Raw genomic sequence first — 19,013 nt, 5'->3', positions numbered from 1 at the left:
TTTTGTCCCCAGATATTAATCATATATCCCGAAATGTCACAGTTCGCTTAAGCGGGTGCAATAATACGCCATAACTCGATTCTCACAATCGTGTTCGTTTCCCATGGTAGAGGTTAATGGTAATAGTGTTGCCATTGCCATTCACGAGTACCCGATTTGCTATGGTCTATTTAATACCAAAAATAAATTTATTAAAATTGAGTACGGATTTCGTTTTATTTTATAACAAATAGAGACTTCATAAAAGTCAAAAGGAAAATCAAAATACTCAAGAATAACATTGGACAATTATTCATATTCTTTGGTGAACTCTAAATTATAGGGATAAATTCCATTATGTGTTTGAATTCCATTATTTTAATGGTTTTACAAAGCGTGCTTCGAGAAACAGAAGTAACATGATTGGATTTTAAACAATAGGCCACTGACAAACTACGAGGTCCATTTGTCAACATGTGATTATCAAATTTTTACTTCTCAGTCGCAGCCCACCGAGCATGATAGCCAGATAATCATTATAATATATTACTCTACAAATGAAAAGTTTCTTTACACTAAAGTGTAAGCGAATGTTAAAAAATCTCCATACTATATGGAATAATTTATCTATATTAGCTATATCCACTTAACGCAATAGTAAATAAGAGATAAAACTATTTACTATTTAAAATGTTGTATAAATCTAGTGTTTATATTATATTATAAATAGTCATAGTACGCCTATTGTCTAAATCTTCTATATATACGGATTGATAAATATTGTACGTAAAGTATTACGCCCAAGAATATATTGGTATCCGCAAAACCGAACACAAAGATCACAACCGCAAAAAGCATAAGAAATCTCAAAGAGAAAAAACAGACGAGGATTGTGAAAAGACATCAATATAACACTTATCACAACGACTTAGTGTTTGAATTCAATTGTGACAAATGCACAAAATAACTCAAAGTTAAAATTTGCATAAAATGAACAATGTCCTTTGTTGATTGAAAAAAAAAGCAACTTTAAGTCAACATCTGCAGGTAGCCTTACATTGAACGTCGTTATACAACATTGAATATTTTTATATAACATATCAGAAATAAATGAATTTATTATGACAAAATTATAACATTATAATCATCTAATTTGACATGAAATTTACATGACAAATATTACGTAATGATAGTCACCGTGATAAGAACATCCTAAATAGGAAGGAATGCTCGAGCAAACAGACGGTAGACTCCCTGTGCGTTTCGTAAGTGCGATTGCGTTAATTTACTAACGAAACGCAATATTTGGTTTTGATATCAAAGATGACTACAAGTTACAGGATTGCAGCGAGTTGTTCTTATTGAAATCTTATGTATTATATACATTAACTTCATTGTATAAATTTGTTCTCCTCCGCCTAAACAATAACATAGTTTTAAAATTATTATTATATCACCTTTATAATATGAATTACTTTATCCCGAAACAAGAACTTTATATCGACTTTATATTAATTAAAATCGATAGACTATAAGAAACATTTGTGATAATTTCTTAGCGCGTATAACTTGTATCAGGTTTAGAAGCTGGAGTGGTGACGTCACTCATCTCATAGACTGTTTGCTTTAGTTTTTAATGCAAACATCGTTTATGAGCAAATCAAAAGATGCTTACGAGTTTGTTCCAAATTTTCGAATTGGAGCTCACTAATTTTGTTATTTACTTGGCATCTGATGATTTTATATGCAACAGGCAGTACGGTATTAAGGAGTTTTAATAAAAATTAAATTAACATTATATAATATGTATAATTAAAATATCTTCTTATTCTTATTTAATTTTCTTGTTTCATATTAAGGTTTAATTTCTGATACTATAATGAATCAAAAATAATGATATTATTAAAATTATTACAATAAAGTTAAATTAATACTGTTTATAAAATATTTCTTTATACGTAGTAATGTAACGTACTTCAAGGATCACAAACACATAAATCTCGTCTGACCAAATAGAGTAAAAACTAAAAATATGAAAACAGGACGGCTGGTACTTCGCAATATCGTAAATTTCTGCGAAATGTATACTTTAAAGGCATTCATTTTGAGAAGGATTTTATCTAATGAATGATTATAATATTTTAATCGCATTAGGTTACCAATCCAAATGACAGTGATAATTTAAATATTAAAAAATATATATATAAATAAGCTTAAAACTTATTAATATGGCAATAAAGTTGAACATAATAAATAAATCATGCTGTGTATAAATAAAAATAAAAAAATATTATTAAAATGTCAAAAGTTACCGGTTTCTAAGATTTATATATTAAGGTTGCAGTCAAGATAACATTTTATTTCATAAAATTTTAAAAAAATTTAAAAATATATATTTAGAAATATTATAAATAACATTGAGCTGTTTAATAAATGACCGGTAATATATAATCTATTTTATTCAAAGAAAACTTTTTTATCATTACAATTTATTCAAATCAAAACTCTATTAAATTAAAATCATTCAATTATCAAAAATATATATTTATAGAGACACATTCAGACACGTATTGATGGATTGGATAGACAACCTCTATGTCGTTTTAAAATTCCAAGCTCACGATAACAGAGAGCCGCTTATATTGATTCTTTATTCTGTCTAATATAAATACCATATCTAATTGGAAGGCTAATCTGTGCAATCAAACATTGCGGAATATTTTCTATGTACGGTCATATCCGTAGGAAGCTCACGTAGGAAGATGATAATAACGCTTGCAACACTGAATGAGCGAATACTTATGCAACTATTGATTTGCATTCACAATGCAATTTCATAGGCAATTGATGGAATCGATTTATTTTTATGGCTTTAATGATCTATATTCGAGATTAGAAAGTCTTTACAACAGGTTTTGAATCTATCAAAGGTATTTGTTTTTATATTTCTTTTGATTGCTTCTCGATTAACATGGAATATTCAATTAATGTCCAAGGTGGGGGGTTGCCATGTATGTAATTATTATTTATAAGTACATTCACTATTCTTTTAACATATTACTCCCCAAACAATGAAACCAGAAGCGCCCAATCGCCAACTGAGACCCAGAAACTCATTGTGATTCACAATACATAGCCGCTATTCTCCAATTGATCATAAATCGGACACTTTCTTTACTTTCATACACCATGTAACCTTTTTAAAAGCTTTTCCAATAGCAAAATTAAGTTGTACTTCATTTTAGAAAAACAAAAACCTATATATTTAAATTAAGACGTGTAATCGTGAATATAATTTTAATATGTACTAGTGATACATAGTTTTCACATAACAAAATTCAGAAAAAACTTTTTCTTTAGTTTTTGAAATAAAATAAAATAACTAGAAAATATTAAACATAAGATTCAAATGTGTTTCGACCGACCACCGGCATTGTAATTGGTATGTTGTCAAATGTTCTAATGGTCTCTCACTGGAATTTATACAGCGGATGTACTGCGGGTGCCCGGTGTTAACGACGATACAGAAAAACTGTATAATCTGTGAGAAAAGATGGCGTCTGACAGCTACCGCGGGTGTAATGAGTATTTATTTAATATTAACCTAGCTTATGCGTTTTTACTTACTATGATATCCTACCAGTTATTTCAAGAGAAATGTGTTTCAAATCAACATTATTTTATAGAAAAAATCATGGGAGTTTCCTTGTTTACAGATAGCGATAATTGCTTTAAAAAACACATTTGAAATGAAAATTTACAAAATCAGTTGAGATTGTGTGGATCACGCTAGGACAAGGATATATAATTGCTTAAACTAAAATGAATATACTATCATCAGAGTATTCATGTTATGGCTTAAGATATCACAAGAAATATAAAAGTAAATAAATCATTATAGATTTCTAAAAATAATAATTGAGAACAATGCGCAATGAATTTATTTTAGTGAGGCTCTTTAAACTAACGACGATTGTAGAAAACGAATGCCTACTTTAACAATGCCTTTTAACCGGCAATAAACATTTCATTTAAAATTTTAAAGCCTACATAAAACTCAGATAGTATGTGGTCGGTTAGATATCGTAAACAATGTCATAAGCACGGTCTTAATGCAACACTAGAAGTTCTGTATTTGTAAAAACTTGCAACGCAGACTACTCATAAAAAGTAGTATAATCTTCTTAGCAATTAGTCTACTAGGTAAATTAATATTTTCTAATAGTATTTTTTATTTATTTAATATTTTTTCAACATTAATACGAATAAATTTGGGTTTTGTATGCCAAACTTTTTCCTACATCTAATAAATCGGTTCGTCTAATACAAATCCTCATAAATTTCCAGTGACTTCCAAGTTTAATGACACTGTACATTTAAACTTTCTGTTCGACGTGTCAAGAGCTTTATAAATTTAGATAGATTTCCCTGTTATTAATACTAATGAGTGTGAGTAACCCAGATTCTATTACCGTCTCCGGTAACATCTGGCTACACTGAATACAGATCGCTTTCAGGGATACAGCTTTCAGCTTTAATATTTCTTGAACGACCGCAGCCAACGCGTAAAGATGATTTACGAGTTGGGTGTACGTGTTGCAAAAAATATACACATATATTAATTTTTTATTTTTTTAAGCATCGCTTTTTTAATAACATGAAATTGAATAATTTACGTTTCACCTTTAAGAATTAATTAGGATTATACAGTAATAAAATATATGTTTTTAAGAACCGCTACTTTCGGAACACGCCACTTTTTTTTCAAAATTTTTACGATATCTCAAATTTTAAAAAAAATTTATAAAACGAGATATTATACCATTTCAAACATCTTGTCTGTTTATTTTTTTACTTATACGTTCCATGGCTAACGACTTTGTAGTGTTTCTATACGCCTTACAATAATTTCAAATATATAATAGTCTTTCGGTAACCAGAGCGCAAAAAGAAATAACCACAAACAAGCGATCAATAGGTTTTATGAGAGAATGCACTAGGGCTACAGAATCAAACGTCAAGCTTTACTCTATCCTTAAAGCGGCTCCGGATTGGACTATAATGATGGATACGTATGAGCAACAATATAAAATCGCAGAGGATATTTGTGCGTCGGCGTCCACACCAGACATATTTCTGTATTCGCGAATTTTAAAGAGCGTTGTGTTGAGCTCTGTTGTGAGCTTACGATTCCTTGGGAAAGCAACATTCCCAAAGACCATGCCATCAAGGTCAATAAGTATTACGAGCTCACTAACGAATATTTTTACGAAGTTTTTATAACTTTATTCTATTCAATGTACAATGTTTTAAAATTAATTAAATAATTTATAATATAAAAATTTGTTTCTCAACACGCATGCTAGTGTTTTAAAAGAATATAATAGAATTATGACCGACTTTAATTAAAGTATATGCAAGCATCTAACAAATTTGCATATCGTGGAACCTCAAAAGTTGTCCCCTACAATTATCAATATAATTATATGGGAACATTAATTATTTTTCAATCTGTTTGTGAGTGGACGATGCAAATGCTAAGGTCAGATTACAGATTTTAAGGCAGATTACACTGATAAATAATATATAAAATTGTTGAAACAAGGTACTCATACAATGTAAAATAGACTTATCTTGGTCGATCAACACTACAAGTTGAGGCTACCCTACAGTTTTATTATCTGGTAGGCATAAACGGCTTATCGTGACCTCAGCAGTCCCGCCAACTGTGACATTATTTAATTTTTATTATATCAGCGATGTGACCGAAAATTGTATGACTTAATAAAAATACAGCTTTACAACAACATCCTTCTTAAAGGGTTCGCTATAGGTTCTTTAATTTTTAGTCGTAATTTTTTTCATAAACACGTATCTCAATAATTCCGAATACTTCGCACATTTTGATTAAACTATTAAAAAGGAACGAGTTCTTGGAATTTTGTTTTACTATGGCGTATTGTTTTAAACAATGTTTGCTATTTATATCATACGTAGTTTTATATAAATCTTCCAGTGACAAACAAGAATAAGGAAAAATTTAAAACCTATGGTAAATTGCATCGAGGACGCATATAAAGTAGAAATGAAACAGATGTCAAACTTGCGGATGGCTAGCGCAAGGCTGTTTGACTCATTTTACATAGAATTCAAACCTATCGATTGAAATATTTTCCTCTAGCTAATAGTACTGTGACTAAACATTTGTTTATCTAACTTTTCATAGAAAAAGCTTCGCCTCTATTCCGCTACATTACTGGAACTTCATACTTTTGATATAACAATAGCATTATTTTTTGTTCATGATTAAGAAAACGCTTTTATAAGAGTACGTAATTTTTATGATATTTATGGTACTGTCTATAGTACAACCCTCTTACAGATGATCTGTTTAAGTTAATATTACCGCTGGGTTTCGTGTGAAGAGAAAGTTCTAAGCCCTAATTTCCCCTCCACTTTGAGTCCAGTTCCATATTAATGTCCCACATTCATATAGTCACTGAGCACCAATATACCTTGAAAGTTGAAACGTCAGTCCTCTATAGACAGCGGTAGAAGCTTACCATAAGATAGAACAAACATTCGTTTATTAAACATTAACATAAAACAAATTATACTCACCCTACTCTTATAGCCTCTAAAAATATTCTTGAATTATACGAGTGGTTTACAAGTTTTTTCACTAATGTTATAAGAATGACAAATTAAATCACAGGAACTCAAGCATACTTTGTATTTATCTATATCTGTAAGTAGCTCAATATATGATATAAAGCACTACAAACGGAATCATAATAGAAATGTCGGTAAAAAACAAATAATTCGCAGACAGATAGTCACCTGTTAGTCATAAAATAAATCACTTCGTAACATAAAATCTCAGAAACATCATACACTTTCCAGTAACCATAGAAATGATACTATTGATAAGAGATATCTGTGTAGAAATGAAGATTTACGAAACTGGACCCTACTATATGATATTATGGTTCATTTTTCTATAATATCAAATCTATTGTATAATTAGATATAACATGACAGCACTGATAAAGAAGTTCCACATTTTTTTCCTTAATTTAAAAAGTCATTCGTTCCGGAAAGATCTAAGAAAGAATTGATACGGCATTTTGATATATAAATATTTTAGACGATGCTTTTTTAATTGAAGTTGATTTAAAGGGACGGATTTTATGTTAATTATAAGAAACAACAAGGTTGTGGATGACATTTTTAAGAGTATTATAAATGTTTATACTAATTAAATAAACCGAATATGGCTCAGTGTCATTCCACGACAGCAAGCGTCCTATTACCATAAATACATTTACTTCTTAAAATCGTCAATCTTAGCGCATATAAAGTACTCATTTTGCAACTACATACACTGTCAGATACTAATATATTTGTAATGTACCGTATTGCTTTATATTAAGAACTATTTTAGTTCAATATTTAATTTATAACCGAACAATTAACATAGATACAAGATCATGGCATTAATTTTCCGAATAAGGCTAGGATTTGTAGACAAGAATGATTATACCAATTACATTCCGAGAGCAATTTAACTCAAAATTCATTTATGCTATTACACGGTGTGCACTTGTTTTACCTTATAGGTACACTTAAAAATATGTTTCCTCTCGACAATTTTACACTTTCAACAAAATAATAAGATAACTAATATTCATATAAAATTCTTAAAGGGATTTTTTTAAATATTTACATGATTTATAATTTGAACAAGTCTTATTAAACTGAAAGATTTAGTAAACGTAATAATATAAATAATATTTTTGTTAAAAAATATTATCGTCATAAATGTCAGTAAGGATTTATCTATATAAAATGCCGCATCCTTTATTTCTTTATTTTATGTCAATAGCTATCGGTGACGTGAAGAACGATTAAAGGACGTAGGTACCGAGTACTGACTAGTTATGATAAACACTGATAATCTCACTCTAAACCAACGCCTGTACACGCGCGTTTGTCTTGTTGGGAAAAATATATATTTTTTATATCTAATTTCGGTCTGATCATCAATACGTTCCGCTCATTCGGTCATTCCAGTCTTCAACAACTGAATGAATGTAAACACGCGTTTAGAAATCCAAAGACGTGCATTATTAATGCTGTGAAATCTTTGAACTAGTTCACAAAAGGGACAGTGCTGTACCGTTAGATACGAAGTTAATTTGTATTCACGAAATCGGAAACCAACAGGTTATAGATAAAATTCTTCACCTGTACATTGTGTAACTCGTTAACGTTAACTTGAAACGTACAGTTTATAGTGTTGTGATCGAGTTTCATAGGGAAGTGCTATGAATCAGTGTTTATGATGCGCGAGCGCTCGCCCATTCGATTTTTAGTGTTAGATGTGTTTTAGCGATGAGTGTGCCTAATTTGAGTGTCGATCAGAGAACAGGTGATTTGTTTTTTTTTTTTCGTTTGTTTAACTTTGTTTTTTACGTTTGTTTAACTTTGTTTCACTACTTTCTACCTTCTCTCGTCCGTATTGGAATGAGCATACTAATGGATGTTTTTGGTTAAACATTTCTATAAGCTTTAAGAAATCAATTAATTTATTTGTCTATCCGTTTGTAATTATTACTGGTTGTGTTGTTTGATTGAACTTCGACCTTGACATTAATTCTAATAGTCCCTAAATATGAAATCTTGAATCCTAATTACGAACAACGCTATCACATTTAGTCAAATAAACAGCTAATTTCTACTAATAGATCTTCTACAAAGTCTTGTGATTAAAATAAAATAAATAATATAATGTTTACTTATTCCATACAACTAATGTAATTTATCTTATATAAATAATACGAATTTTCTATACACTGCTATTAGTAATAAATTGTTTTTATTTATATATAAAGTTGGTCCTCGATTTCGTACTTACATACGGAATACGTCGTTTAAATTAAAAAAATTAAATACATAGATAGTTTATGTTAGTTCTATGCTTACATAGAAATTCGGTGTTTTCAATCAAGTGTAAAAAAGACGAAGAAATTGTTACATTTCATTATTAGTAACATAAAGGGTTGACATTTGCGTTTCCTTAGCAGTTACTCTTTTAATAATAAGTATATTTTTTTCTTCTGTACTCTCAAACTAAAGATTAAGCCCTTCTTAATGAAAGAATATTCGTAAATTTTTCAAAGTGTCATGTATTCTGCATAATATCTGTCAGTGGTTATGTTGTGGCTGAGCAGTCACATCACAGATTACACAAAACTACATTCGTTCAACAATTTGTACAGATATGCTCTAAAGAAATTATTATCTCGAATCAATTAGTACATTAAATATTTCATCACTTGAATTGAAAGTAAATGCATTATTTTTTATCAAGAATCTTGGTGGTCAATTCATCTCATGTCAGCAAGTTAGCGGCCATTAGGGTAACCATTAACAATATTTTTAAAGACCGTATAACGTTATATTTTTTTTTTGATATAGTTAAAGGTATAACTCTACTTCTAAATACTGCGAAATTACAAGAAAAGAAATAAAACAATATTTAATATTTCAAAAATACGTAATTTTTTTTGTCCTATATTCATGCAGGACATCGCCACCTTGTTTATACGGTGTACAAAATTGAAAACTCATAAATTAACCCGCCAGCAACCAGCGGTCATGTTCTTGTGTAGCCCACTGTACTTGTTCCGGTGAAAAATAACCACACGCAATAGCACTTAAAATGGACCCTTCTTGACCTTAACATTACACAACAACAATTGGATACGCCACTTGATTTAGCGTTAGGGTCATTTATACGAATTTTTATACAAATAAATTAACATATTTTCCTCTATTTGTCACAGCTTGATTGATGACGACGTTTTTATTTAACGTTTACTACAAAACAAATTTATTATAAGCTAAATCACAACTTGTTTGGACGTATTCAAATCAAATGTTGTAATTAATAAGTTAGATTATTATTATTATGCCTTATCCAAACATTATTGGATGATAGTTCCTGCACATTATTTAGACATTAGTAGCTGTCGCGATAACAATGAAGCTGATTGTACCTATGACCTACATGAACCTGGCTAGCGGTAAACCTTTAATAAATCCCAACTTCGATCCCGACTCGAGACGAAATTGATTTTATTCGTAGCTTAATACATTATGTTAAATGTTTGATAAGAATCGCCACATTTATTTTTCTTATAAACCAAATTGAATAACCAAATACACTCACTCATTATATTTTTGTATATAAGTAAATTTAGTACTAGATTTCATTGACAAATCGAACACGAATAGTATCTTTTTATCGACAAAATTATGTCAATGTATAAAAAGTTTTGGTAATACAACACTCAGAAATCGTTAGTTATTCGTTTAAAAATGTCAACTCACATTAAGGATACATAATGTCACAATATAATACAAGTAATAAGGATGTTGTTTGATATAATTTTATCATTAAATTCCGCACACAGAGCTAGGAGACTCGACTAGTGGTAAGGGAATAATATGATATTAACTCGACATTAAACTAGTATATTATTTAAAAAAATATTCATACAAGCTCATAATTAAATGTATACGACCACTGTTTCGTTTGTTCAACACGATTTCTATTCGTATTTATAAATAGAAAGTTATTTTGTTCTTTGTTAGAACAAACCTTTTATGTGTTTTAATTTTATTTGTGGAATATTGATTCGTGTGTGATGAGTTTGTGACATCTGACCTCGCAAATGTATGGAAATTTTATTCAAACACCACGTTAGGCTGGTTGGGATTATGAAAATATATTTGAATGTAATAACATTAATAATGATTTGATTTTTTTTAATTAGTTAAGGTATAAAGTGCAAGATCATAAATATAATCAAAATAAATGACAGTACGAAGGTTAAATATGTTGTAGAAAAAATACGGAGCACTGTAAAACTTATTGAACTGTTAAGGGTTATAAAGTCATTTTTATTCCAATATCTATTCGATCAATATCTTGTTTATTATAAATCTTAATACCGGAAAATTGAGGCGTGAGTAAGAATGAGTCATTGCAGACTTCACGTGAAAACCTCAGAAAATACTATTCCTTTGACTACAGAGATACAAGTAATTATACAAACGTTTGAGATAGTGACTTTTAAATATAAATAAAATCTTATTGATGTTACACAATTGCAATTTAAAATTACATGACCACTTTAAAATTAAATGGTTCTAAATTTTTAAGGTTTTAAAACGCCACAGAAAATGTTGAAGGTTAACTTACAATTTGAACCGAGAGTTTTCAAATGGTTTATTTTAAGGATTTTTGAATTCTAATATAATAATATTGTTTCAGAAATCGAGGCTGCAGAGGCATGCACTTGGCTGCGAGCTGCCGGCTTCCCTCAATATGCCCAAATGTACGAAGGTGAGTGACCTTTCGCTTGTTCTCATTGTTCACAGGCATCACTGTCAAATGATTTTTAATTTGCTCATCAAAGAGCAGAATTGAATGTTATAAATATATAGTCTTTTGACGACAAACATGTTTATATTCGAATATTTAGTGGACGGTTCAATATATTGTATAATAACAGCTAGGTATACTAAAAATATCGTCACCATAAAGATTAAGCTAGGATCGTTACTCGTATAAAAGATCATGTTCTTATACGATAATATATATGAAAAAATTGCCTATTGTTTGATAAAAATCGCAAAAGGATTCCTAAAACTCCATTGTTCCCTACAATTTCGTTAACAAATCCTAAAATTTATATCTTAAAATTTACGTTTTATATCTTAAAATTTCCCCTTGTAAGTTCTAAAAGGCTATTTTTAATACATTGAAATAACTACAACCAAAAATTATTTAGAAAAGAATTCTTAAGCTATCCAACAGTGAGCACTGTTTTAACTATATTTAAGACTTTCGTGTTTCATTTAAATGAAACTAAGTTTTTCGCATATATCTAATTATTTTATTTTATTCCTACAAAACTTCATCCCCTCTGCTCGTGATCAGGTTTTCTGAGAAGTACAAAACATCGGACCCATGAAGAAATAGAATAATAAAAAACGCTTAGTATGCCAAAACTTAGCCTCATTTAAGTGAAGTCTCTTACATAAATATTATATTTTAAGAAAAGTTTGATTATAACTTAATAATAAATACAAAAGCCAAATTATTTATTTGTATATAAAAAAAAGACTCTGTGATGATTTGACAGCTTTATTAACCTATGAAGATACAAAATTGTATCACATGAGAACAGCCGGGCTCTAAAACTAGTATGTTATAAGCACAAAAACTACCACGAATATATTTGAATGGTATATTGAAAACATCTTATTTATATATTTTTATTAAATCAACAAAGTTCCATTAAAGTAGTTATTGTAGTCAAACTTCTTATCTATTAATCATACTTATCTATTGAAGTGGTGTCAGGTATACAGGATGCTCGCTTTATAGTTTTATATAAAAAAATATATTTGAACAGAACCTTAATGTATGAATAAATAATTAATTTTGGATATTATAATATTTTTAATTTAAATTGTGAACTGCATTATATGTTTTGGATCCTATATACACTATGCACATAGTCGGGACACGCTTATCGTACGTGATTACAAAGTACGAAGCTCAGATGCAGCTAATACCAATAATTGATAGTTGATATTTCCTTGTTATAATTATATGGACATGCCTTGAACATATCAAATTATTCTTACTTGTCTTGTCAATTAAATATTCGAAAAAAAAATTTAACTTAAAATTGCCGTATAAATGTTATCAAACCAAAGAATTTCCATTGCGAATACATTATTCTCTATTAAAAATAAATGAACCAAAAATGAATGAATGAAAATGCTCTTTTCTTATGCAGACCTGCGTCATGCAACAGACAGTTTCACAGTTTTCGTAAACAAATCTTTACACGTGGTAGTTTAAAAGTACATAGGTATCTGGTACGTGAATAAAATTCGAAACTGTCTGTGACAGTTTTATCGATAAAAACGCTTGGTAATATTGCTGATGGAACATAAGTTAGGAATGTAAGAAACTTATTACTTCATTGAAGGTATAAAATATTAATAATAATAATAATAAATTATACATAGATATATGCTTCTATAGAACTCATATTATATTTATTTAAACATGAATGTTGCCGTTATCATGTAATGGGGAAATAATAAAGAATATTATTGTTATTTACTTCATTAATAATTATATATAATACATAATTATGTTATTTCATTTGTTATTTATTGTCCTTGATACATTTGCCGTGGCAAACTCTATGAAGTTTAGTCTACGTATTGAGAAGAACACAGAACAGAATATCATACAATTTTCTATCATAAAAATAACTAAGATATTCTGCAATTTTCCCGTTCAAAGCAGAAATATGTATATAATAAATATCACATTTTGAGGGAACTCCAATACAAACCAGTCCAGGTTCTAAATCTAGCTAGCCTTACAAAAACCCCGCCTTTTGCACTTTATCTTATGTTTTATTAATTTTTTCTTTTGCTGTTTTTATGCGAAATTTATAATGAATAAGCTCAGGTTTCTTCGACATAAGCTGTGGAAAGATAATAGATATATTTTTGTCGCAAAACAAGTTAAATTTAATTTCCTTTAGGTTACGATCGTTGAAATTTACACCTTTCTCAATCATATCCAATGTCCTTAATTTATCAAAGTGACAAATGATAACGAAAGATAGATTGTAGTTCAGCAAGATATATGGTTTCTTCTGAGGTACTGAGAAATCTATGAGGTTAATTAGAGACTAAAAATAAACTTGAACTGTCCTCCGCTCCACTCACTCATTAACGGAATCTGCCTAAATTTAATACGATATTAAGCTTCTCTAGAAGAGTAAACTTTCCATTCGAGCCTCGCCACAAACAGGCTTAATCCGTTTAAAAAATTTATGAGTCATTCTATTACTTTGGAATAATAAAAAAATGTCTGATTCGAGTAATGCAGAGTGCTATTTACAAAGCTTCCAATGTTCATATGGAAAACTTCTACAATTATTTAAAAGAATATTTTTTTATTCTGTTTTCTTGGCAAAGGTGGATTTTAAATATATATAATTTCTCGTTACTATGGAACATCAATATAATTCTGTCCTTTCCAGATGACAATATAGACCAAATTATCCTTTAAGTCCACAAAGGATGCGACGCGAGCGGTCACCCTTTAACATTTGACACACGCATTCCTATCCAATACCAATTAATGGTCATCATGCTTGAGGCATATACATTGTTGTATTTGACACGAGCGTGATTGAAATAGTATTAAGAAAAAATATTAAATCTCACAACTATACAACAATACATTGTTTGGTAATTGAAAAGTATTATAAAACATAAGGAAAACTGTAATAAAATAAATTTAATATTACGATAAACATATTTATTAATTTGATAAACAGCAGTGAATGCATAACCCTGGTATGTACTGTTGTGTTAATAAACAGTGTTGACATTGTTTATTTAATATTTCGCGTACCGCTGCTAATGTATCAATATAAATTAATGATATATTATTTATTTTTTTTTGTAAAAGAACTTTCAAGGTAATATGAGTGACACGTAACATGATACATCCAGTAACAAAGCTGGCAAAATGTCCAGTACTGAAATAATTTCTAGGACATGGCCTTGGTATTACTCGAATTATTTGATTGCGTATTATAAAATCAGTGCTCAAGCAAAAAGCAAATTTGAATAAGATAAAAATAATATAAATTTTTTCTTCATAACCAAAAGCCACTTGAAATTCGATATAGTAGTCAAAGCAAAGATCCTTATCTTCATGCGAATGGCGCCAAAAGTGCTCCTAATTAGTTACAATGAAATGACGCAATATCTTCTAAAGGAACTTAAAATCTTTAAGCCCCTGAATACTTTAGGAATTATGATTAAAAATGATAAGATAAGTTGGTATTATATGGGGCTGTCCTTTCCGGATATTAGGAATTTTTATGGATATATACCTATATATAAAATATCATAGAGAATTTCATGGAAAAAGAGATTTAAAAAAAAAATGGACAATGGTTTGAAAGAATACTCCCAACATTATATTCAACTTCGTTCTTCGCTACTTTAAATAAAAGATAAAAGACCCAAAAATTAGTTTCCAATGACACAATTTACGAGACACGGTCTTTGTGCAATCATCGCGACAGAAATTCTATTGTTCAGCTTTTTTATAATACAACTGTAATATAAAAATGAATTAATCATATTTTTCTTTTCCTAAAACAATTTTTTAATCATTATCATTTTAAATTTTCATTGTATTCATTAGTACGACATGGAAAGAGTTTATTTAGTTAGGTTAATATTTAATCTCGCACAATTTTATATTAGTTTACCGAAGTCATAAAATAGACAAAGTGGCATTAAACGTTCTTCTATAACCAAAACAAAATATAACCGATTAGTCTTATCATTCAGGTAAAAGATTCTTGTAAAAGACTGCATTTTTAACATCACTAAATCACTCGAATTTAGACTCTACCGTGTACGTGACTAAGTCTGAATGGCCTTGAGCTTTCTTTTTGCGTTTACGTGACAGTAGAAAAATATTGCATTCTAAGATGAAATGCGATAATCAGCTTTAATGTTGACGGTATAAGGATTATGATTTAGTTATTCATAAGGGCATTTTAAAGTATGAAGGCAGGGGGTCGGCATTTTTGACAGCAACGAAAACAGATATGTCAAATAATTTTTTCTACCAGATTAGTAAGTCAGGTATCGCAGTCGTGTGTGCGGTTAGATGTTGTACGGTGGTTTGTGATTAATAGTTAATTTGTGTAAACAGTGATTTGTTACGCGGTAAGTGATATTTTTTTTTTTTGTTTTGCGTCTAGGGCTACAACGATACGGTTTGTCAATAACACTTAAAATGCTGAATGTAACGGGACAGTGTGAAATTTTACATGTTTAATATAAGTTTTTTTTTCTTTCAAACAGTTTCTAACAAGATGTTTCCGCTTTGTTTTTCACTTAAATATATTTATCGCTCCAAATTTTTTACGTTTAAGTGATAAATATCTGTGTTTTTATGCCATTGTAACCTTTTCATCTAATTGAAATATCGGAATTGTCGATTTTTATAAAACAACTTACTTATTGAAGACCATAATTATGTAATTCACGTCATTTTTGATGAAATTAACTTCAATTGTCTTTGATTTGTCGAATTTCAAATATTATTGACTGTAATTTCTTAATTTTCTCCACCATATACAAATTTACATCTACAACAAGAAACGATAACTGTAAGTTTAATTAAGTTCTACATAAACTAAGGTTTATGCAATATTCGTCGTCTCGTACTCCTAGTTTCGTATCTACTTCATTTAATTTACCTACATTTACAAATTATATCAAACACAAAAAAAACTATGAAATAAAACACAGGAAATTCTAAAATATACTTTACTACATATAAAGCGAGTGTGGAACAACTTATTTGAATTATTAATAAGGCTATCCAGAGACATATGGCAGCACCAACAATGATGTAGTGTTCGCAGCCTTGGGGAGGTCGCACCCAACGATCCGCTTGTACTGTATAATTGAAAACAGTAACACAATTCACCGTCTTCGAATTACAGGCGGAGTGTTGCCAGTTTTTCATTCATAAATATCCTCACACTAAAGTATCTATTAGGATTTTTGATGAAAATAGAAAAGATCGTAATTAATTTGACGATGAAAATTTGTATTAAACATACAGTTCGATGCTGTAAAAAAAGGGAAGCCGGAGACAGATTAAAAATGCCTCATGAATACAAATTGACAAAGTACGTGAAGTAAATGGCTTACAATTTTTCAATTACGTTTATTTTATTCTGTTTTTGTTATTGAGATCTTGATTTGGCATCAACGGATGCAGTGGCGATATATATAATATTCAGATAGGACATGGACGTTTCACGAAACTGATATGTTTTCCCTCGCTAATAGTTAAATTACGATATAACTACAAGAAAAACTTGTTTAAATTTTAAATAATCGATATCTTTACTTTTTTTCTTTCTTCATTCGCTATATTAATATTCTATTGCCCAAGGCTTTTGTATGTTTAGTGAAAAAATAAATTAATTAAAGTTGACATAAACACATGCAATTAATATGGAACGTATATGAAAGTTAAATACGAAGTCAACAGACACACGTAACAGAGATATTATATAGACATCCTAATTAATTTCTTTTTAAACGAAATATTCCATAATGAATCTTATATTCATAATATAATTGTACGCTATCTACACTTCTTCATGTTTATTTACTTGAAATCATTAACAAAAATTCTTAAGCTCGCTATCGTCTTAGTCACGCCAAATAAATGTCTGTAATAAGCAATTGAAACATAGCATACATATGTACAATCACCTGCGCATTATAGAACTATGCCCTTCGCCCATTACAAATAATTTCTTTTAATGCTATTTAAGGTGAACAATTTAATTGGTTAACAAGTTGCCTTATATGAAACAATAATAATTTTGCAATATACAACATATTTTATAGACAGCTGCTTTACTAGTCCTGTATGCAGCTGACTGGACAGATGTAAGGCAGATGATACTTATGTTATTTTTGTGATCATTTATATTATTGAATACTTTATTCTATTTTATTTGTCACATAGTTTAGTCGTTTTCAACCGTTAAAGGCAATATCAAAACGATCAGAAGAAGTCGTCTCTTCGACTATATATTTATGTATATATATTGAATTTATGTTTTGACTGAATAAATAAATGTTATTTACAAAATACATTCGTATTACATTTTCTTGACTCACTTCAAACGCGAATTGAAATTTCATCTTAATTTCTTTCTCAAAAATTGAAAATCATAATAAATTAATCGTTTTATGACATAGCTTTTCATATTCACGACATATATACGTAAATTGTATGTCTTATATATATATATATATATAAGACATACAATTATATATATATCTATATATATATATATATATATATTAATTATTCCCATAACTATCCCACCATTTTTCACTTTTATTAAAATCATTATCCTTATATGTTTCTAACACAACTTCCTAATATCTGATTTAAAAATTTTAAAAGTCATCGTGACTAAAGTGACGTATTTTTATTATATGTCCATGATAATTTTTTCAACAATAAGAACGCTTTCTTTCTACCACATTTACCAATGAACTAATGCTTTGTTCAGCAGTTAAAGGGGAGTGAATAGTAAACAAACATTATAACTAACTATACGTTTTAAAATGTCTACACATGCTTTACAATTAATTTGATATAACAAAACAACATTTTGAAAAGGTAAATCTGTATCAAATGTACTTCAATTAGTGCACAAAGAACCGCTCGTCCGTGAATTCGATTAAGTCGTAATGAAAACCTCCCTTGTGTACCAGCCAGTGGAGCGCGAATTGTATCAAAGCCGTTTTTAACTCTGCTGGCTTCACTGTTTGTTTTCTGAAAAACGTTTTAATTGAACAACATAACAAAACGTTAATGGAACTTTTTATTTCAATTAATTATCTGATATTATTCTGAATATATATATATATATATATATAATAGGTTGTGAATGACGATATGTAAGTAGGCTCACACTAATAAAAACTATTTCAGGGCTATAAATACATATGCAAAACGTTTTATGAAGTTATTATGGTTACAAGCAAAATATCTTACATTTAATTTAATTGGTACTGCAATACTCTAGTCGATGTAAACATTTTTTTTATTAATCTTCATATTTTACTTCCATAAAATCGGATTAACATTACATTATGTGTTCTGGCAATGTATGATTGAAAGCAGAAACAAATATTTTTCATTAGGAAAAAACAAGTTAATTTAATGTTACGGAATAACAGAGTATTGATTGGAGCACATGATTCTATATAAGCCTGAGTTTAGGATGAAAGCGGGATCATTGAGGCGAGCACACACGGCTGACTAACCGCGGACCAATTTTAAACTCACCGTGACG

The 19,013-nt window shown here is 29.3% G+C and overlaps 1 protein-coding gene across 4 annotated transcripts in view; it reads left to right on the top strand.

Moving 5' to 3' along the window:
* LOC116773836 (rho GTPase-activating protein 7) overlaps positions 1 to 19,013 on the top strand; it is a 137,091-nt gene that overhangs the window by 95,576 nt on the left and 22,502 nt on the right. For 3 of the 4 annotated variants that reach the window (XM_032666355.2, XM_061523702.1, XM_061523703.1), the window contains exon 2: positions 11,321 to 11,392. In XM_032666355.2, the coding sequence (XP_032522246.1) occupies positions 11,321 to 11,392 (72 nt within the window). Of the gene's footprint in view, positions 1 to 7,922; positions 8,411 to 11,320; positions 11,393 to 19,013 lie in introns of those variants that run through there. The other variant, XM_032666357.2, reaches the window with a different exon arrangement.

Source organism: Danaus plexippus, chromosome 20 (genome assembly GCF_018135715.1).
Source record: "Danaus plexippus chromosome 20, MEX_DaPlex, whole genome shotgun sequence".
In the NCBI taxonomy this organism is placed as follows: Eukaryota; Metazoa; Arthropoda; class Insecta; order Lepidoptera; family Nymphalidae; genus Danaus; species Danaus plexippus.
This window is presented reverse-complemented; position numbering and strand designations above follow the sequence as displayed.